Here is a 23,900-nt window from a genome sequence, read left to right on the forward strand (position 1 = left end):
TTTGTGTCTTTCTGTCGAGAGCAAAACCTTTTTTATTTTCTATCAAAATAATTGTTCTGAAAGCAACTTTTTTCCTACACAAAGGAAGTCAAAGCGGATCCCTACGAAGATGACATCTCAGGTAAGCAGCACTGGGCTGTATTGACCAGGGGCGGAAATCCCGGGGGGGACACGACCCCCCCATCCTGGGAAAAATATGATTTGTCCCCCCCAATATATCACTGAAACATAACTATGTAATTTAAATAATATGAATAATACGCAATGAAAGCAATTGTGCTGATTATAGACACTTAATAGCGCGTTAAGTTTCAAAAGATTGCAACCCCCCCACCCTTTGCCTCACAATGGTTTGATCCACTGCCAGTTCCTTAGTTGGCAAGGTAACAGAGGGGTGGTATCCACTGTCTGAAAGGCACTCAATGAACGTAGCTGACGTGAGGTTAATCCAGTCAATCGCGCACACACACTAGCTGAATATGCAGAGCTAGCGGGCAAATATGAACTATTAAGCTAGCTAGTAATTATTCAATTTAGGTGGCCTCGTCAAAGATGGAATCTTTGCTATCGTCAATTTATTCCAAGATCAGCATGCAGATGATGTAAGTTAGTGCTTCAAAGTCCCTGTGATAAGGTTAGCGAGAAATTGAAGTCCAAACTGAACAGAACTACACTCTCTTCTACCATTGTCTTAAATATATTTAATGGTCTCGTTGCAAAAGCTAAATTGTCGCAAGGGAACTTTTATTTATTTATTTTATTTAACCCGGGTAGCAAAGATTATAGCAAACACCACTGAAACGGAATTGGTGCTCGCTAGCTTTGCAAATTCAGCTATTGTTGGAAGCCAGCCAATATGAAACAAACTATTAAAATTACAAAAGGTTGCAGCATATGTTGTGTAAATGGTGAACTCATACAGCTGTCAACTCTTGTCATTTTAATCCGTTTCACATTTGCTAGCTACCTTTTAGATCAAAGCCCAAATAGAATGATAAAAGATAAGATGATAGAAGCCCATCTCCTACTGTAAATAACCTACACACTGTGTGTGTGTGTGTGTGTAGCCAGCCAGCCAGCCAGGTAGAAAAATGGCAGAAAAATAAAAGACGGACATCAGAGTATTTTTCAGTACACCATAACGCAAAGTAAGAACCCTAGTAGCCTAATATCTCAAAGACTAGTTGATAAAATGTTCATAAGAAAGAAATGAAATTCTAATGGAAATGTTTCACAATGATGTCATTAGGCAGAGCAGGCAACAGATGGCACACAGACAGCAGAGTTGGGGACAGATATGCAGGGACAGACTGGCAAAGACAGGGAGTCTCAGGTAAGTTTGTTGAGTCTTTGTTTGGCAACATTATGAAAGGTTCTCAATTTTTTTAACTTGTAAAATAGGAACATAATTGGAAAATGCCATGGATACCCCCACTCTCAACTTAAACTGGTGACTGAACTAAGATTTGTTAAAGGCAATGGTATTGCTGTTGTGACTAGTTGTGTAGTTTTGGGTACCGGTAGTTAGGAGTACGGCAAACACCTTATTTCTTTGGTTCCTCAATATACATTTACCATATTACAATGTAGGCTGTGTGTTACAGCACTACTTTTGGTGTCCCCCTCAGGAATTGCTCTTGAGAAAATTTTATGTAATTGTCCCCTCCAAAGTTTGAAATCAGATTTTCGCCCCTGGTATTGACGTATCCTAAAAATGATATCTGCTGCTTTAGATTGAACAGTTAAATCTCAGTTTTTGTTTTCATATCTATAAAAAAAAAAAATGCTGTTTTCTTTACTTTCAGAGAGCGAGCTGACCAAGGGGTCGAAAATGTAGATATTGCCAGGTGTTCACTGTCCCAGGAACAGGCCGTGGAAACTTTATTGCTGGCAAGTGTCCATAACCAGAGGTAATTAAACTGTTCTGTGTTCTTTTTCTCCATCTATGCCTGTCTTGTTTTACATGGAACCTGTCTCACATGCAGTAATAAAAAAAAAAATTCAGATGTCAGCTGCTAAATTACTGTTACTAATTTACACCACATGGTCCAGTGAAAATGGCTGTTTATCTGTTGCTGTCAAGTCATGATTTCCCTATGGGTTAGCCTTGCAATAACCAAGTGGTGAGACACATAGCCCTCTATATTAAAATGTTTCAGGTACACTCCGATAGGTGTCTGCGTCACATACAGTATCTTCTATTGTTTGTCCTCATGTGTCTGTTTTTCAGCATAAAGTACTCTGTAGCCACTTAGTGTGGACACCAGGTGAGACCACACACACACAATAACAGTCTCTCTTCTTCACTTCATCCCTCTCACCCTTCTCCCTAAATCCTCTAAGTTATATCAGCTGTTTTGGTGAACCCCTCCCGCATCTGAACTGGCTGACACAGAGGGCACAGCATGATCATAGGTGAGATGTCACTTGGTCGGGTCAACAGGAAGTATTATTAAAGAGATGCTTTACATTGAAATACAGACAGAGATGTAGTAGTCCCAGAGTTAATGATCCAAGGTCAGTTTTGCATTACACCTCCTGATTTAAAATGACTGACCGTGTTAGAATAAAAAAAAACAAGGCTTAATCTGCAGGTATGTTTTGATGTGAGTGAGAGAGGAAGCCAGTCCCGTCATCGACACCTCACCCGCTCTTAAGATAACCTTCGGGCCAACTGGGGGCCCAAGGCTGGTTAGGAGACACCGCAATTGTGATGAACTGAGGGAATATTAGGGTAGCACTGTAATTCATGAATTATATGCCTGTCACGTCCTGACCAGTAAAGAGGTTATTTTGTTATTATAGTATGGTCAGGGCGTGGCAGGGTGGTGTTTGTTTTGGGATTTTGGGTTTGATCTATTTCTATGTTTTCCTTTCTAGTTCTATTTCTATGTTGTGTATGTTTGGGTTGATCTCTAATTGGAGGCAGCTGATCCTCGTTGCCTCTGATTAGAGATCATATTTAAGTAGGGGTTTTCCTTCATGGGTTTTGTGGGTAGTTGTTTCCTTGTATAGTCAGTGCACCTTACGGGACTGTTTTTGTGTTTAACTGTGGTTCTTTAATAAATACGAAGATGAGCACTTTATCCACTGCATTTTGGTCCGATGATTCTTCCTCCTCAGACGACGAAGTATGTGACAATGCCGTCTGCCACTGTTCTTACTTCTTTCCCTTTCTGTCTTCTACACCTCTCTCCCCACCTCGTCTTTCTTCCTCGTTTTATAATGCACACCATATGTGCATTGAAGTACAGATTGAACTTGTATTTATAATAATTATAATGCATTTATGTATTCATAACACCTGGATAATGAACTTATTTCAATAAAGCCTTTCACATTCTCCACTGGTTGAAATGAAGTATTTCATTGAAATACTATCCCGTGTCCTCAGATTAATGCAGATGAAGGGAGTTAGATATGCATTGTTGTTGTTTTACTGTATATATGAATTGCAAATCACCCCCTTGTGGTGGTCTGGAGCAATGAAGCCGTGACACTGGGCACCTCTGTCCTGCGGTGTAAGCTCACAACTTTTAAAAGGAGGAACAACCGTATATAGATATGCTGTCAAACAAAATCTGCCATTTCCAGCTACAATAGTAATTTAGAACACTAACAATGTCTACACTGTATTTCTGATCAATTTGATGTTATTTTAAATGGACAAAAAAAATTCTAAGTGACCCCAAACTTATAGTATATATATATATATATATATATATATATACAGTTGAAATCAGAAGTTTACATACAGTGGGGGAAAAAAGTATTTGATCCCTTGCTGATTGTGTACATTTGACCACTTACAAAGAAATGATCAGTCTATCATTTTAATGGTAGGTTTATATGAACGGTGAGAGACAGAATAACAACAAAAAAATCCAGAAAAACGCATGTCAAAAATATTAGAATTTGATTTGCATTTTAATGAGGGAAATAGGTATTTGACCCCTCTGCAAAACATGACTTAGTACTTGGTGGCAAAACCCTTGTTGGCAATCACAGAGGTCAGATGTTTTTTGTAGTTGGCCACCAAGTTGGCACACATCTCAGGAGGGTTTTTGTCCCACTCCTCTTTGCAGATCTTCTCCAAGTCATTAAGGTTTTGAGGCTGACGTTTGGCAACTCGAACCTTCAGCTCCCTCCACAGATTTTCTATGGGATTAAGGTCTGGAGACTGGCTAGGCCACTTCAGGACCTTAATGTGCTTCTTCTTGAGCCACTCCTTTGTTGCCTTGGCCGTGTGTTTTGGGTCATTGTCATGCTGGAATACCCATCCACGACCCATTTTCAATGCCCTGGCTGAGGGAAGGAGGTTCTCACCCAAGATTTGACGGTACATGGCCCTGTCCATCGTCCCTTTGATGCGGTGAAGTTGTCCTGCCCCCTTAGCAGGAAAAACACCCCCAAAGCATAATGTTTCCACCTCCATGTTTGACGGTGGAGATGGTGTTCTTGGGGTCATAGGCAGTATTCCTCCTCCTACAAACACGGCGAGTTGAGTTGATGCCAAAAGAGCTCCATTTTGGTCTCATCTGACCACAACACTTTCACACAGTTGTCCTCTGAATCATTCAGATGTTCATTGGCAAACTTCAGACGGGCATGTATATGTGCTTTCTTGAGCAGGGGGACCTTGCGGGCGCTGCAGGATTTCAGTCCTTCACGGCGTAGTGTGTTACCAATTGTTTTCTTGGTGACTATGGTCCCAGCTGCGTTGAGATCATTGACAAGATCCTCCCGTGTAGTTCTGGGCTGATTCCTCACCGTTCTCATGATCATTGCAACTCCACGAGGTGAGATCTTGCATGGAGCCCCAGGCCGTGGGAGATTGACAGTTCTTTTGTGTTTCTTCCATTTGCGAATAATCGCACCAACTGTTGTCACCTTCTCACCAAGCTGCTTGGCGATGGTCTTGTAGCCCATTCCAGCCTTGTGTAGGTCTACAATCTTTCCCCTGACATCCTTGGAGAGCTCTTTGGTCTTGGCCATGGTGGAGAGTTTGGAATCTGATTGATTGATTGCTTCTGTGGACAGAGTGTGCTCCTAATCTCAGCTCGTTACCTGTATAAAAGACACCTGAGAGCCAGAAATCTTTCTGATTGAGAGGGGGTCAAATACTTATTTCCCTCATTAAAATGCAAATCAATTTATAACATTTTTGACATGCGTTTTTCCGGATTTTTTTGTTATACTTTCTCTCACTGTTCAAATAAATCTACCATTAAAATTATAGACTGATCATTTCTTTGTCAGTGGGCAAACGTACAAAATCAGCAGGGGATCAAATACTTTTTTCCCTCACTGTACATAGAGCCATGGCTACATAGAACTCTATTCCACGTCAGGTAACTGATGCAAGCAGTAGAATCAGATAAAGAAATACAAATAAATACACCTTATTGAACAGCGGGGACTGTGGACACACACAGATGATAACACACGCACTCTACACACACACACATGGATTTTGTATTGTAGATACAGTATTTGGTAGTAGAGTAGTGGCCTGAGGGCACACACTTAATGTGTTATGAAAAGGGTTATGAAATGTAATGTCAAGTAATATTTTTTATTGTATATTACTGCCTTAATGTTGCAGGACCCCAGGAAAAGTAGCTGCTGCCTCCAGGGAAGATACTATGACAGAAAGGCATCTTAGGCTTTTTTTCTGCCTCCAGGGAGGATAATAAAATTTAAGTAATCTAGTACAGTTATTGCTACCTCAGATGAGGTTACTAGAGTAGAATTGCTACGTTGAAAACACTGCTGCCTCTGAGGAAGGCTATGTTATAGAATAGACAATACTTTTTGTTTTGTTGCCTAAGAGGAAGATTAATTTGGAGAGGAGTAATGCAATTGTTGTTCTGCATTGGAGAAAGTTATGGCAGAATGAGTGATACTGTTGGCTTTGCTACCTCAGAGAGAGTAAGGTTGAGGTGAGTAAGCAATGTTCTTGCTACTCTGAGGGCAGATGTACAGAGAAGGTGCTGCTTCCAGGGAAGATACTATGACAGAAAGGCATCATGGGCTATTAGCTCATGCTATCTATACAATGCAATTAATAGTCTGATTTAAAAAAACGTAGTTACCCTTTTCTTGCGAAACAGAACTTTGTTAAATGTGGTTTCCCCAATTAGCCTGCTAGATTGCTAGCTAATGATGTGGCTATGTTAGCAAAATGGTTGCTATAATCAGAATACAGCAACAATACTTTTTGCTAATAGCATCTAGCCAGTTTGCTAGCTAACAAATCTTACCACCACCAGCTAGGCAGGTCAGTTAGTGAACAAGATATAAAATGTTCACTTTATTTGTGAGATTAGAATAGAAACAACTTTCGAAAAACGCTAACCTGTGAGGGGCAAGCGTGTTCTGATAGATGAGACGTCAAGGATTAAAATAAATACAGCTTTGAGTCCAAAGTGCTCTTTACTTTTTCATATAACAAAACGCATGTAATTTACAGTAGGCCTATTGACATTCATGATCGCTATTTCACAGTTACAGGGATGACATTGCATCATAACCCCAGGTTGTTCTGAACAGAATGTTCTCCACTATGGTGAAGTAAATTAACAGTGGAAGTCTCCATTCTTGGCACACCAAAAGCACTACCAAAAGTGTATTTCTCTGAAGCCCCTTGTGAAAGTAAGATTGTATTTTATATTTAGCTCAGGAATGGGCAACTTTGAAGGGGGTGGGGACCACAAAAAATTACTATGGGCCTCAATGGCTTGCGGGTCTGCGTACCCACATCCATACCCACACATGCAGTCAGAGCCGGCCCTAGCCTTTTGGGGGCCCTAAGCAAAATCACCTTGCCAGCAAAACATTTTTCCTCTTGACCACAAAGATAAACAAAATAAGTTTTAGAGCAGGGATGGGCAATTTGGATGGGGGTGGGGCCAACAAATCTCAGAACTCATTATGAGGGGCTGCAGTGGCTCACTGGTCTGTGTACCCACATCCATACCCAGTCAGAGCCCTAGCCTTTTGGGGGCCCTATGCAATTAAAAAAAAAGTTTAATTAAGTTTTAGAGTTAATTTCCTGCAGTTCTACACATTTTTCCATCCGGCGTAGAGAACATGTTGCAGTTTTAAAGCAAGCTTGCTGAAATTCTATACGTTTTGCCATAGGGTGGAGATAAATATTAGCAGTTTTTAATAAGATACCTGAGTGAGAGTGACAAACAAAATAAATGGGGGCCCGCCGGTGGGTAATTTGACCATGATTAATACAAGTTTAGATAGCTGGCCAGTTGACTAACTTAGCAGTCTCAGAAATGTTTGCTGACATGGGCTAATTGAGTGGCTGATGCACAACCACATTTTTTTGTAACTACTATTCTAACTCTCAACAGAAGGTTGACAGCCCGACTTAGTTCCATTATTTCAATACTATAATTTTTTTATTTGGGGAAATTGATCCACGGGCCTACACAGGCAACCAGTTGCCCATCCCTGACTTAGCTAGTCATGTTGCCAATAAAGTTAGATTTCAAATGACGCCGACCTGAGCCAGTTTGCGATTTGTAATGGAACGTTTTTGGATTGTGTAAAATAAAACAGTGGGGATGGAGGGTTGTGTTCCAAACAACACACTACAAGTGTCCTCGCTTCAGTTCCTTAACGGCACAGCAAGAGAGCTCAAAAAAAGCACCAAATAGTTGAAAGCTCTTTCCTTGAGTCATTAAAGTGTATTGAAATTACTTAGGGACTGTGCACACTTTGGAGAGGTGTGTGGCCACTTGAAGACATCCGTTGCCTTCTGTTCATTTACACGGCTTCTAACATACAGAAGAACAAAATACCTCACTCGCTCCCAGGAATGGCTAATTCTTGATATTCCTTTTGTTGCTACTGATCTAGGTAAAATGCCCTTTAGTTTTTACGCACCACATACATGGAACGAATTTCAGGACACAGATTAGATTTCCAAGTGCCTTCTGGTCACTTAAGGGCATTGGTAAGTGACCTGTTCACAGAGGAGTGTTTTTTTAAACTTTTATTGTCTTGTTGGGGTGGGAAATTGGGAAACTGTCTGATTGTTATTACTATTATTATTTATTGATACATTTCATGTTTAATATGTGTATTCTTGTACTACAGGGCTCATTTGGAAAAAAGACATGTCTCAATATGACTCCCTTTAAATAAAGGTTGAATACAAATCAAAATAAATAAAAAAACCTTGACATAGTCGTAGGGACAGGTGACATCAGGGTGGTCCTCAATGTCGAAGGTGTCGTCGAACTCCAGGCTGAGCAAGAATCCATCTTCCAGCTCAATGTGGTACAGGCAGTCAGAGCTTTTGGGGTAGGGGTTGGGGAAGTCGGAACTGGAAAGCACCCCCGACCGCTCCGTAAACACATTATCACTGCACTCCACTGGAACACACACACAATTAATCAATCAATACATTCTATGCACACATTAATAAAATAGGATTTATGATAATGTGTGATAAATACTCCACAAGTTTCATGAAAATCCACCATACACACAACATACTGTAATAACCCATTTATAGACACAGTGCATAGAACACACACGTCTTATTTCCAGTGACAGTTTTGAACGTGCACAGTGAACCAACTGGAGCAGTAAGAGAAGATTATAGAATCTGCAACACATACTGTAACTCTCTGAACTAAACAGACATTTTTCACATATCTTCAGCTGCTTGAATGTAAATATTTGTCATCAATCAGTGACGGCTATCAGTGAGATAGAAAGAGGGGAGTGAATGGATACAAAACAGACCTTTCTAACTATAACACAATCACTCACGCATTCATGCACAAATGCATGTGAGCAGGCGCGCACACACACACAGGATTTGGGTGCGTTGAAGGTTGCTTAATGTCCCAGAGGTGCCATAGAAGGGTGATGACGTGATCAGTGATGGTCCACAATACAACCAGTTCACTTGGTCTTGTGGCACAGAACAAGGAATCTAGCACTAATAGTGTGGAAAAGGCTCAAATTTTTCTCACACTTTTTGTTAACTGTCCCTTTGAATGCAGGTGCCTCTAAGCCACAGAGATGTGTAGAAATCACTACGTATCAGTCCTCAAATAGCGCTTCCCATGTTTTACAGGCTTTTGGGCACTAGAGATCTCAATACATCTCTATGCTCTGAGCACACCTTCAACCAATTTCCCTTGTTAAATACCTGAGTTCCTTTGTCTTTTAGTTCAGTGACAAATAATCCAGGCAGTTGTAAAGAACCTCTCCAGCATTATCAATTTTATTTATGTTATCTGTGTGTCCAATACCCTGTGGATGATTTAAAGGGATTAAATAAATGGGAGTTCAAACACAACCTAAATTCTCTCTCCCTATCCTTGTCCTGTAACCGGGACACCTGCACCTGAATCAGCTCCTACCTCACCCAGTGCATTCAAAATAGGCAAGCTGCTATAACAAGTGGTTCTTTGGCCGGATATGGAGTGGGATACAGGTGTTCCCATGGATGGGGACCTCAATGGCAAACCTCAACCTGACTCTCCCATAGCTAGGCCTTGCACATGTGAGCTGCAAGCAAGTGGAACCTTCACTGTCTCACAGTCAAGTGCAGCAAACAAACATCCAGCAAGAGCTATGCCTAAAGAGGAGCCGGTTTTGGGTGGAAAGAGCTGGATGGGCAAACAGCCCTCAACCCATTTGAGAGACAATGAGGTTTACCCCCACATAACCCGATATCAGAAGAGATTATCCAAACAACCACAGCAGCTATCTGGCTCAACTCTCCATCCAAGCGCTCTTCCTTAGAGCAGATAGAGGCCCCAACACATGAAGGCCTGCTATTTCACCAGTCTCTGGAAGACACCTCATGGAAGAGGCACAATGGGGGATCAGAGCAATGTTCTGTTAAATCTCTAAGATCCACTAAATCATCTCATTCAATGAGTATGGAGGGCCTCTCTTCATACCAGTCATCTCAGAGCTGTGGGAGTGCATGGGGTGGAGTACCATCAGAGACCCTGAGTAACTCAAGCTGCTGCTCTCAGGAAGTGTATGATGCTCCTTGAACTAGAGGAGGTCAACGCCAAATCATAGAGGACACTCAAGCTGATTAAGAGTGTAGGCATTTGGACACTCAAACATGACAAGCCTTTGAAGCACGTGAAACCATAGCCAAACGTCTAGAAAGACAGCGATGTCTACTGCAAGCTGAAAGGGATCTGGAGGATGCTCGGATGATAGCAGCCTTCATAGAAAGGAACCAACAGGAAAGCCGTGAACCTGATCCAGCGCAACAACCACAAAGGGTTGTGCCTGACCCCCACCATAGAGCTCATGGCCCTCTTCAACAGCGGGAGGAGGGGCTTACAGGAGCAGGCAGAGCATCACAACCTGTCATGTTGTCATTCTCCTCTTCCAGTGAGGAGATAGAGGGGGAGTCACAGGTTCAAGATCCAGGTCCAGATCAGGAGGAGTTCAAGATGAGTCAGAGACGGAAGTTCAAGATCCGGATGGATCACAGTATCAGTCACCATCACCACGATCTCCTTCACCATCACCTTATCGGCCTCTTCCTACAGCTGCCCCAAAACCACCTCCTCGTCCACAGACTAATGGGTTTCAAACCCAAACCCCACTTTCCCCTGCGCCATACCCAGCTCCTTATGGTCAGCACCGACAAACCCAAAATGGGGTTTCTCTACCTTGACTGCCCAAACTGCTCACCGCAAGTTATTTTAAGCGGTCAGTCATCCTACATCATGGTGAGGAGGCAATAGAGACATTTGGCTACCAGCTTTCTGAGATTGTGTCATTATGTGTATGAGAAGGATTTATGTTGTAAAATGTGCTGAAGTGAATGTTTTACTGTTTATTTTTAGCACATAAGTCAATGGAATTAAATTGATGATTTTTAATGGGAGAAAATAAATGGGAGCTAAAACTCTAAAACGCAACCTCAAGTCTCTCTCTCTATCCTTGTCTGGGACACCTGCACCTGTATCAGCTCTTACCTCACCCAGTGCACTCAAAAAAAGGCAACCTGTCATAACAAATAGCCTAGTGGAAGTAGCCTTGTCCAAGCCAAAACAGCCCATAGGGCAGGAATATATCTCCTGTTTCTGTAGTGTGAGGCAGCTTGATGTAGAAGTACACCCTGGACAAAATGCTAGTTTAACGCAGGGCCTTACCCCCAATCCATGTCCTTAATGCTGAGTGCTAAGCATAGAGGCCTTAGTGTAGTGGCCTATAACGGCAGAATTGGGCCCAATCAATTGTGTGGCAATTGCCTGCTTTACATAACAATTCCGAATCCTTAAAATCTAAAAGGGAATGCGACCTTAATTTACTTTAAGTAGGAATTCGAATTCCTAACCCTAATACAAGTCATTGAGGAGTTTACCACATCAGTCACGGGTTTCATTAATAAGTGCATCAACGACCTCGTCCCCACAGTGACCGTACGTACATATCCCAACCAGAAGACATGGATTACAGGCAACATCCGCACTGACCTAATAAAATCAAATTGTATTTGTCACATGCGCAAAATACAACAGGTCCGCCACCTTACATGCTTACTTACAAGCCCTTATTAACACATTTTTCTTAACTGCATTGTTGGTTAAGTAAAAAATAAAAACAAATTGGTTAGTCGAGGTAATATATAGATGTAGGTAGAATTAAAGTGACTATGCATAGATAATAAACAGAGAGTACCAGCAGCGTAAAAGAGGGGGGGGGGGGGACGCCAATAGTCTGGGTAGCCATTTGATTAGCTATTCAGGAGTCTTATGGCTTGGGGGTAGAAGCTTTTAAAAAGCCTTTTGGAACTAAACTTGGCGCTCCGGTACCGCTTGCCATGCGGTAGCAGAGACAACAGTCTATGATCAGGGTGGCTGGAGTCTGACAATTTTTAGGGCCTTCCTCTGACACCGCCTGGTATAGAGGTCCTGGATGGCAAGAAGCTTGGCCCCAGTGATGTACTGGGCCGTATGCACAACCCTCTGTAGTGCCTTGCGTTCGGAGCCGAGCAGTTGCCAAACCAGGCAGTGATGCAACCAGTCAGGATGCAATCGATGGTGCAGCTGTATAACTTTTTGAGGATCTGAGGACCCATGCCAAATCTTTTCAGTCTCCCGAGGGGGATTAGGCTTGGACCATGTTAGTTTGTTGGTGACGTGGACACCAAGGAACTTGAAGCTCTCAACCTGCTCCACTACAACCCCGTTGATGAGAATGTGTGCATGCTCGGTCCTTTTCCTGTAGTCCATAATCATCTCCATTGTCTTGATCATGCTGAGGGAGAGGTTGTTATCCTGGCACCACATGGCCAGGTCTCTGACCTCATTCCTATATTCCGTCTCATCGTTGATCAGGCCTACCACTGTTGTGTCGTCTGCAAACTTAATGGTGTTGGAGTCGTGCGTGGCCATGCAGCGAGTACAGGAGGGGACTGAGCACACACCCTTGAAGGGCCCCCATGTTGAGGATCAGCGTGGCGGATGTGTTGTTACCTACCCTTACCACCTGGGGGCGGCCTGTCAGGAAGTCCAGGATCCAGTTGCAGAGGGAGGTGTTTTGTCCCAGTACCTTAGCTTAGTGTTGAGCTTTGAGGGCACTATGGTGTTGAACACTGAGCTGTAGTCAATGAATAGCATTCTCACGTAGGCATTCCTTTTGTCCAGGTGGGAAAGGGCAGTGTGGAGTGCAATAGAGATTGCATCATCTGTGGATCTGTTGGGGCAGTATGCAAATTGGAGTAGATCTAGGGTTTTTGAGATAATGGTGTTGATGTGAGCCATGACCAGCCTTTCAAAGCACTTCATGGCTGCAGACGTGAGTGCTACGGGTCGGTAGTAATTTAGGCAGGTTACCTCAGTGTTCTTGGGCACAGGGACTATGGTGGTCTGCTTGAAACATGTTGGTATTACAAACACTTGCCAGTTGGTCAGCGCATGCTCGGAGTATAAATCCTGGTGATCCGTCTGGCCCTGCGGCCTTGTGAATGTTGACCTGTTTTAAAGGTCTTACTGTTACACCCTGATCTGTTTCAACTGTGTTTGTGCTTGTCTCCACCCCCCACCAGGTGTCTCCCATCTCCCCTCATTATCTCCTGTGTATTTATACCTATGTTCTCTGTCTGTTGCCAATTTGTTTTGTTCGTCAAGCCTACCAGCGTTTTTCTCCTTGCTCCTGTCTTTTTTCTAGTTCCTGTTTTCTAGTTTTCCCGGTTTTGACCATTCTGCCTGCCCTGACCCTGAGCCTGCCTACCGTCCTGTACCTTGCCCCACCACCCAGGATTACTGTCCTCTGCCTGCCCTTGACCTGTCATTTTGCCTGCCCCCTGTTCTAGTTATAAAATGTTGTTACTTCGACACTGTCTGCATCTGGGTCTTCCCTAGAACGTGATACTTACTCACATCGGCTATGGAGTGCGTGATCACAGTCGTTCAGAACAGCTGATGCTCTCATGCATGCCTCAGTGTTGCTTGCCTCGAAGTGAGCATTGAAGGCATTTAGCTCGTCTGAAAGGCTCGTGTCACTGGACAGCTAGCGGCTGTGCTTCCCTTTGTAGTCTGTAATAGTTTGCAAGCCCTGCCACATCCGACGAGCGTCGGAGCCGGTCTAATATGATTCAATCTTAGTTCGTCGGAGGGCATAGCGGGATTTCTTATAAGCTTCCGGGATAGAGTACCACTCCTTGAAAGCGGCAGCTCTACCCTTTAGCTCAGTGCGGATGTTGCTTATAATCTATAGCTTCTGGTTGGGGTATATACGTACAGTCACTGTGAGACAATGCCATCGATGCACCTAAAGGCTACACCTACCGCTTTCAAGGAACTGGAACTAATCCGGGCGCTTATAAGAAATCCCACTACGCCTTATGACGAACCATCAGACAGGCAAAGCGTCAATAAAGGACCAAGATTGAATCTTACTGCACCGGATCTGACACTCGTCAGTTGTGGCAGGGCTTGCAAACTATCACAGATTACAAAGGGAAACCCAGCAGTGAGTTGGCCAGTGACGCGAACCTATCTAAAACTGAATACCGTGTATCATGTATGCTTGCTTTGAGGATAGCAACACTGAAGTATGCATTAGAGCACCAGCTGTTCCGGACGATTGTGGGATCACTCTCCGTAGCCGATGTAAGACCATTAAACAGGTTAACATTCACAAGGCCGCAGGGCCTGACGGATTACCAGAACGTGTACTCAGAGTATGCGCTGACCAGCTGGAAAGTGTCTTCACTGATATTTTCAACCTCTACCTGACCCAGTCTGTGATACCTAAATGTTTCAAGCAGACCACCATAGTCCCTGTGCCCAAGAACACCAAGGAAACCTGTCTAAATGACTATCGCCCTGCAGCACTCAAATCTGTAGCTTTGAAAGACTGGTCATGGCTCACAACATACCAGTAAGACAAAGGATCTGATCGTGGTCTACAGGAAAAGGAGGGCCGAGCACGCCCACATCCATATCAAAAGGTTCTACAGCTGCACCATTGAGAACATCTTGATTGGCTGCATCACCACTTGGTATGGTAAATGCTTGGCATCCGACAGCAAGGCGCTACAGAGGATAGTGCGTACGGCCCATTACGTCACTGGGGTCAAGGTCCTAGCCAGACCAGGCGGTGTCAGAGGAAGGCCATAAAAATGGTCCAAGACTCCAGCCACCCAAGTCATACTGTTCTCTCTGGTACCGCACGGCAAGCGGTACAGATGCACCGAGTCTGGAACCAACAGGACGCTGAACAGCTTCTACCTCAAACCAAAAGACTCCTAAATAGTTAACCAATAGCTACCCGGACTATCTGCATTGAGTCTTTTGACTCAACTGCGCTGCTGTTACTGTTTGTCTATCCTGTTGCTTAGTCACTTTATTCCCACCTACAGTATATGTACATATCTACCTCAATTATCTCGTACTTCTGCACATCGACTCAATACTGGTACCCCGTGTATATAGCCAAGTTATCCTTACTAGGTGGCGGGTAGCCAGTAGCCCAGCGGCAGGTAGCCTAGAGGTTAACCTGTTTGGTATAGGGGGCAGTATTGAGAATTTTGGAAAAAATATGTTCCCATTTTTAACGGCCTCCTACACCAACTCAGAAGCTAGAATATGCATATTATTGTTCAGGTTTGGATAGAAAACACTCTGAATTTTCTAAAACTGTTTGAATGGTGTCTGTGAGTATAACAGAACTCCTATGGCAGGCAAAAACCTGACAAGGCTTCAAGCAGGAAGTACCCTGTCTGACAAGGAGTCGTGCGTCTTACCTCTTTTTATTGAAAAGTAAGGATCTTAGCTGTAACGTGACAATTCCCAGGGCTCCAATAGGCTCTCAGAGCCCGCGAAATAACTGAAGGTTTACGAGGGAACCTCAGGTTGAAATATATTATCGCCTTTTGTAAGTGGATGCTCGGAGGACCTTTCAATGATGCGCGTGCATGAGTCGCTTCTGAGGAGAAATTTTATTCGGCTGTTTAGGCTCAATGCATACTCCCGGTCGGAATATTAACACTTCTCTATGACATAAATGGCATAAAAATTGGTTTTAAACAGCGGTTGACATGCTTCGAAGTACGGTAATGGAATATTTAGACATTTTTGACACGCCAATGCGCCATGCGCGACACCGCGAAAAAGCATTCTAGAACTCACGAACAAAACGTCGCTGTTGGAACATAACGATGGATTATTTGGGACCAAACCAACATTTGTTATTGAAGTAGAAGTCCTGGCAGTGTATTCTGATGAAGAACAAGCAAGGTAAGAACATCTTTCTTATAGGAAATGTGATTTTGGTGGATGCTGACCTGGGTGGGTATCTAAATAGCTAGCCCTGTAATGCCGGGCTATGTACTTAGATTATTGCAAAATGTGCTTCATCCGAAAAGCTATTTTAAAATCGGACATATCGAGTGCATAGAGGGGTAATGTATCTATAATTCTTAAAATAATTGTTATGCTTTTTGTGAACGTTTATCGTGAGTAATTTAGCAAACTGTTAGTAAATTCACCGGAAGTTTGCGGTGGTTATGCTTTTTCTGAACGTCACATGCTAATGTAAAAAGCTGGTTTTTGATATAAATATGAACTTGATTGAACAGACATGCATGTATTGTATAACACAATGTCCTAGGTGTGTCATCTGATGAAGATTATAAAAGGTTAGTGCTGCATTTAGCTGTGGTTTGGGTTTATGTGACATGATATGCTAGCTTGAAAAATGGCTGTGTGATTATTTCTGGCTGGGTACTCTGCTGACATAATCTAATGTTTTGCTTTTGTTGTAAAGCCTTTTTGAAATCGGACAGTGGGGTTAGATTAACGAGATTCTTGTCTTTAAATAGCTGTGAAATAGTCATATGTTTGAGAAATTGAAGTTATAGCATTTCTAACGATTCAAAAATCGCGCCACTGGATTTCAGTGGCTGTTACGTAGGTGGGACGAGTTCGTCCCACATGTACTAGAGAGGTTAAGAGCGTTGGGCCATTAATTGAAAGGTTGCTGGTTCGTATCCCCAAGCTGACTAGGTGAAAAAAAATATCTGTGACCTTGAGCATGGCACTTAACCCTAATTACTTCTGGATAAGAGTGTCTGCTAAATGAGTAAAATGTACTCATTGTGTATTATTTTTATATTATTTCTATAGTTTATTTCTCTGCATTGTTGGGAAGTAAGTAAGCATTTCACTGTTAGTCTACACCTGTTGTTTAAGAAGCATGTGACATAACATTTTATTTAATTTTAAGTCTCCTTTTTCTGCCAAAAAGTCATGTTTTTTCAGGGCAGACCTTGTTGATTGAGGACCTCTATGTAGATGAATGTGCTTTGGTTTATTGTTTGCTGAATTATACTGTTTTATTATTCTGCTTTTATTGTAATGCAGACAAGGCTCTCTTGTAAAAAAATAAATAATAATAATTCTCTATGTTTTTACCCAATTATGTTGATGACATCCTGAAAATGTGTCAGTCTGTGCGTGTTCCCTTCATATAAATACTTATGGATTTAAAAAACATAGATGACCTGGTAAAGAAGCTAAGATTTAAAAGTTGCCTTTTTCTTCAGAAACAGATCATGCCTTTCTCTAATCAGTAGGTAGCAGATTAAACAGTCAACTTTTATCTGTTCTTAATTATGATGATTATTATTTATTGAAGTCAAGCTGATAATTCTCTTAAAACCTTTGGAAGCCATCTACTGTAGTGCCCTTAGTTTTGTTACAGGTGACAGTTTTGATTCTCATCACTGCATCCTGTATTAAAAGGTTTGCTGGACTTCGCTAAAGACCCGTAGACCTCTACATTGCTCCCTTTTTGCTGACAAGGCCCTACTCCATAAACTTGTCTTATCTAACTTTGCTGTTTAAGTAAAGACACTTGAGTTGCCCAACCCGTTCACAGGATTGGTTAACGTTTGAGGTTCCTAGGGTCTCCAACAAGCTAGGTGATTCTTAATGTTCTTAATGCCGTTCGGGAAATTTAAAGTATTCATTGGGGACTTATTTGTGGAGGAATGTAGCTGTTTTTCTGGGTGATGGGGTGATTAATTTGTGCTTCCCACAACTGTTTTTAATAATACAACAAACACAATATACCCAAACGATATATTACAGTACCAGTCAAAAGTTTGGACACACCTACTCATTCCAAGGTTTTTCTTTATTTTTACTATTTTCTACATTGTAGAATAGTGAAGACATCAACACTTGGCAATAACACAAATGGAATCATGTAAACTCAGTAAAAAAGAAACGTCCTCTCACTGTCAACTGCGTTTATTTTCAGCAAACTTAACATATGATGAAATGGCAGCAGTTTTACGGGCGCCCAACCAATTGTGCTATTATGTGGGGTTTTTTCGCGTTATTTGTAACTTATTTTGTACATAATGTTTCTGCAACGATATCTTACGGCAAAAAAGAGCTTCTGGATATCAGGACAGCGATCACTCACCTCAGATTAGACAGATTTTTTTCTACAACAAAGACGACGCACAAGACATTCTCCAAACACCCCACAGGACCGACATCCCTGTTATTTGCAAGAGGAAGCGACGCAGGTACAGAGGACAAAGAGCCGGATGCCTGGTCATGACCCAGCGGAGGCGACTGGGACAGCTGCCGTTACCGTCAATACTACTCGCCAACGTTTAATCATTGGACAATAAATTAGACGAGGTACGATCACAAATATCCTACCAACGGGACATCAAAAACTGTAATATCCTATGTTTCATGGAATCGTGGCTGAATGACGACATGGATATTCAGCTAGCGGGATATACGCTGTACTGGCAAGATAGAACAGGGGGGGGGGGGGTCTGTGCATATTTGTAAACAACAGCTGGTGCCCAAAATCTAATGAAGTCTCTATATTGTTAGCCACACTACTTGCCTAGAGAGTTTTCAACTATACTTTTTGTGGCTGTTTATTTACCACCACAGACAGATGCCGGCACTAAGACCGCACTCAGTCAGCTGTATAAGGAAATAAGCAAACAGGAAACCACTCACCCAGAGGCGGCCCTCCTAGTGGCCGGAGACTTTAATGCAGGGAAACTTAAATCAGTTCTACCAAATCTCTATCAACATGTTAAATGTGCAACCAGAGGGAAAAAAAATTCTAGATCACCTGTACTCCACACACAGAGACGTGTACAAAGCTCTCCCTCGCTCTCCATTTGGTGAATCTGACCAAAACTCTATCCTCCTGATTCCTGCTTACAAGCAAAAATTAAAGCAGGAAGCACCTGTCACACCCTGACCATAGAGAGCCCTCGGGGTTCTCTATGGTGTAATAGGTCAGAGCGTGACTGGGGGGTTTCTAGATAGAAATATACTATGTTGGTGTATGTGTATGGTTCCCAATTGGAGGCAGTTGATAATCGTTGCCTCTAATTGGGGATCATACTTAGTGTGTTCAATTTTCCCACCTGCGTTGTGGGATATTGTTTTGTATGTGTGCTTATGTGCGCTACGTATTTCACATCGTTATATCTTTGTTGTTTTGAGAAGTTTCACTATCATTAAAATGTGTAACTCTACTCACGCTGCGCCTTGGTCCAATTATTTATATGATGATCGTGACAGCACCAGTGACTCGGTCTATAAAAAAAGAGGTCAGATGAAGCAGATGCTAAACTACAGGACTGTTTTGCAATCACAGACTGGAACATGTTCCGGGATTCTTCCGATGGCATTGAGGAGTACACCACATCAGTCACTGGTTTTATCATTAAGTGCAACGAGGACGTCATCCCCACAGTGACTGTACGTACATACCCCTACCAGAAGCCATGGATTACAGGCAACATTCACACTGAGCTTAAAGGGTAGAGCTGCCCCTTTCAAGGTGCGGGACTCTAACCCGGAAGCTTACAAGAAATCCTGCTATGCCCTGCGATGAACCATCAAACAGGCAAAGTGTCAATACATGGCTAAGATTGAATCATACTGCACCGGCTCCGATCCTCGTCTTATGTGGCAGGGCTTGCAAACTATTACAGACTACAAAGGGAAGCACAGCTGCGAGCTGCCCAGTGACACGAGCCTAACAGGCGAGCTAAATCACTTCTATGCTCGCTTCGAGGCAAGCAACACTGAGGCATGCATGAGAGCATCAGCTGTTCCGGACGACTGTGTGATCACGCTCTCCGTAGCCGGCGTGAGTAAGACCTTTAAACAGGTCAACAAACACAAGGCTGCGAGGCCAGACGGATTACCAGGACGTGTGCTCCGGCCATGTGCTGACCAACTGGCAGGTGTCTTCACTGATATTTTCAACATGTCCCTGATTGAGTCTGTAATACCAACATGTTTCAAGCAGACCACCATAGTCCCTGTGCCCAAGAACACAAAGGCAACCTGCCTAAATGACTACAGACCCGTAGAACTCACGTCTGTAGCCATGAAGTGCTTTGAAAGGTTGGTAATGGCTCAAATCAACACCATTATCCCATAAACCCTAGACCCACTCCAATTTGCATACCATCCCAACAGATCCACAGTTGATGCAATCTCTATTGCACTCCACACTGCCCTTTCCCACCTGGACAAAAGGAACACTTATGTGAGAATGCTATTCATTGACTACAGCTCAGCATTCAACACCATAGTACCCTCAAAGCTCATCACTAAGCTAAGGATCCTGGGACTAAAACACCTCCATCTGCAACTGGATCCTAAACTTCCTGACGGGCCGCACCCAGGTGGTGAGGGTAGGTAGCAACACATCTGCCACGCTGATCCTCAACACTGGAGCTCCACAGGGGTGCGTGCTCAGTCCACTCCTGTACTCCCTGTTCACCCATGACTGCATGGCCAGGCACGACTCCAACACCATCATTAAGTTTGCAGACGACACAACAGTGGTAGGCCTGATCACGGACAACGACGAGACAGCCTATAGGGAGGAGGTCAGAGACCTGGCCGTGTGGTGCCAGAATAACAATCTATCCCTCAACGTAACCAAGACTAAGGAGATGACTGTGGACTACAGGAAAAGGAGGACCGAGCACGCCCCCATTCTCATCGACGGGGCTGCAGTGGAGCAGGTTAAGAGCTTCAAGTTCCTCGATGTCCACATCAACAAGAAACTAGAATGGTCCAAACACACCAAGACAGTCGTGAAGAGGGCACAACAACTATTCCCCCTCAGGAAACTAAAAAGATTTGGCATTTGTCCTGAGATCCTCAAAAGGTTCTACAGCTGCAACAGAGAGCTTCCTGACTGGTTGCATCACTGCCTGGTACGGCAATTGCTCGGCCTCTGACCGCAAGGCACTACAGAGTGTAGTGAATATGGCCCAGTACATCACTGGGGCAAAGCTGCCTGCCATCCAGGACCATGGTGTCAGAGGAAGGCCCTAAAATGTGTCAAAGACCCCAGCCACCCCAGTCATATACTGTTCTCTCTACTACCGCATGGCAAGTGGTACCGGAGTGCCAAGTCTAGGACAAAAAGGCTTCTCAACAGTTTTTACCCCCAAGCTATCAGACTCCTGAACAGGTAATTCAATGGCTACCCAGACTATTTGCATTGTGTGCCCCCCCAACCCCCCAAACCCTCTTTTTATGCTGCTGCTACTCTCTGTTTATCATATAAGCATAGTCACTTTAACTATACATTCATGTACATACTACCTCAATTGGGCCGACCAACCAGTGCTCCCGCACATTGGCTAACCGGGCTATGTGAATTGTGTCCCGCCACCCACCACCCCCTCTTTTACGCTACTGCTACTCTCTGTTCATCATATATGCATAGTCACTTTAACCATATCTACATGTACATACTACCTCAATCTGCCTGACTAACCGGTGTCTGTATGTAGCCTGGCAACTTTTATAGCCTCACTACTGTATATAGCCTGTCTTTTTACTGTTGTTTTATTTCTTTACTTACCTATTGCTCACCAAACACCTTTTTTGCAATATTGATTAGAGCCTGTAAGTAAGCATTTCACTGTTGAATTTCACCTGTTGTATTTGGCGCACGTGACAAATAAACTTTGATTTGATGTGTAAATATTTGTATGAACATAAGATTCAACAACTGAGACATAAACTGAACAAGTTCCACAGACATGTGACTAACATAAATTTAATAATATGTCCCTGAATAAAGGGGGGGGGGGGTCAAAATCAAAAGTAACAGTCAGTATCTGGTGTGGCCACCAGCTACGTTAAGTACTGCAGTGCATCTTCTCCTCATGGACTGCACCAGATGTGCCAGTTTTTGCTGTGAGATGTTACCCCACTCTTCCACCAAGGCACCTGCAAGTTCCCAGACATTTCTGGGGGGGAATGGCCCTAGCCCTCACCCTTCGATCCAACAGGTCAAAGACGTGCTCCATGGGATTGAGATCCGGGCTCTTCGCTGGCCATTGCAGAACACTGACATTCCTGTTTTGCAGGAAATCACGCACAGAACGAGCTGTATGGCTGGTGGCAATGTCATGCTGGAGGGTCATGTCAGGATGAGCCTGCAGGAAGGGTACCACATGAGGGAGGAGGATGTCTTCCCTGTAACGCACAGCGTTGAGATTGCCTGAAATGACAACAAGCTCAGTCCGATGATGCTGTGACACATCGCCCCAGACCATGACGGACCCTCCACCTCCAAATCGATCCCGCTCCAGAGTACAGGTCTCGGTGTAACGCTCATTCCTTCGACGATAAACGCAAATCCGACCATCACTCCTGGTAAGACAAAACCGTGACTCGTCAGAGAAGAGCATTTTTTGCCAATCCTGTCTGGTCCAGCGAAGGTGGGTTTGTGCCCATAGGCGACGTTGTTGCCGGTGATGTCTGGTGAGGACCTGCCTTACAACAGGCCTACAAGCCCTCAGTCCAGCCTCTCTCAGTCTATTGCGGCCAGTCTGAGCACTGATGGAGGGATTGTTCGTTCATGGTGTAACTCGGGCAGTTGTTGTTGCCATCCTGTACCTGTCCCGCAGGTGTGATGTTCCAATGTACTAATCCTGTGCTGGTGTTGTTACATATGATCTGCCACTGCGAGGACGATCAGCTGTCCGTCCTGTCTCCCTGTAGCACTGTCTTAGGCGTCTCACAGTATGGCCATTGCAATTTATTGCCCTGGCCACATCTGCAGTCCTCAGGCCTCCTTGCAGCATGCCTAAAGCACGTTCACGCAGATGAGCAGGGACCCTGGGCATCTTTCTTTTTGTGTTTTTCAGAGTCAGTAGAAAAGCCTCTTTAGTGTCCTACGTTTTCATAACTGTGACCTTAATTGCCTACCGTCTGTAAGCTGTTAGTGTCTTAACGACCGTTCCACAGGTGCATGTTCATTAAATGTTTATGGTTCATTGAACAAGCATGGGAAACAGTGTTTAAACTCTTTACAATGAAGATCTGTGAAGTTATTTGGATTTTTACGAATTATCTTTAAAAGACAGGGTCCTGAAAAAGGGATGTTTATTTTTTTGCTGAGTTTAAGAATGTGCAATAAATTTTACTCAAAGATTAGATTCCACGTGGTTTTTGCTGTTAACACAGTGGGGGAAAGATCTGATAGGCCAATACATTGGAATTGTACTGCCTTCATAAATACATTCATATTTCGCAGAGCATTAGCGGCTAAACACTTTGTTTCCCCCTCCCGAAATGTATTGTCGACACACAATACAAATTTCAACATCAAAAACAGTTGGCATGTAGGGAAGGAGGTTGGAATGCACTCAAAAAAGGGCTTGGAATGGGGAATCTTCAACATATAATGCATCATAATTGACAGTTATTTACAAATACAGTTAGGTCGTGCGTGTAACACAGCGCTTTATCGTCTCCTAGTGAGAGCGTGTCATAGAAAATATACTCTTTAGTGTCCCCAACTGTACTTTGCAAAGATGAAAAGCCTAGAACCTGTGGCTATGAGTTTGGGGAGAAGGTAATACCTCGACAAGTCCTGTTGTCAGAGTGCAGCAGGTAGCCATAGCGACAGGAGCAGTAGTAGCCACCGATGTAGTTGTGGCAGAAATGGTCACAGGATAGATCCTCATCGTTCCTGTCCCTACACTCATCCACGTCTAGAGAGAGAGAAAGAGAAACTTTTTGCTCAACCCTGCACTAACATACCTGATTCAACTAATCACCTAACCCTTGATTAGCTGAATAGCTGTGTTAAAATAGAATACAAATGAACTTTTATTAACTATTATATCCTATTGGTGCTGGGCTAGAAAAAAAGCCTGAACAACCTATGGGTCTAGCCTGGCCCAGTATTGAAGAACACTGATTAACAGTGTTAGATGGTTCCTCACCCTAAAAGTAGTCTATGGGCCATAAAAGACTGTCATCCATGGTCCGGTTTCCTTTAAACAGCCACTACAAACTTCAGCTAACTTTAGTGACCATTAGCTAACAATGAATGGAAATGATAGTACA

General features: G+C 43.4%; 1 protein-coding gene across 1 annotated transcript in view; it reads right to left on the bottom strand.

Moving 5' to 3' along the window:
* The window catches only part of masp1 (MBL associated serine protease 1), a 76,153-nt gene that overhangs the window by 44,195 nt on the left and 8,058 nt on the right, over nt 1-23,900 (bottom strand). The window contains exons 4-5 of the mRNA XM_029772149.1: nt 23,411-23,542; nt 8,197-8,393 (exon numbers count right to left, since the gene is read on the bottom strand). Of these exons, the coding sequence (XP_029628009.1) occupies nt 8,197-8,393; nt 23,411-23,542 (329 nt within the window). The remainder of the gene's footprint in view (nt 1-8,196; nt 8,394-23,410; nt 23,543-23,900) is intronic.

Source organism: Salmo trutta, chromosome 13 (genome assembly GCF_901001165.1).
Source record: "Salmo trutta chromosome 13, fSalTru1.1, whole genome shotgun sequence".
Taxonomy (NCBI): Eukaryota; Metazoa; Chordata; class Actinopteri; order Salmoniformes; family Salmonidae; genus Salmo; species Salmo trutta.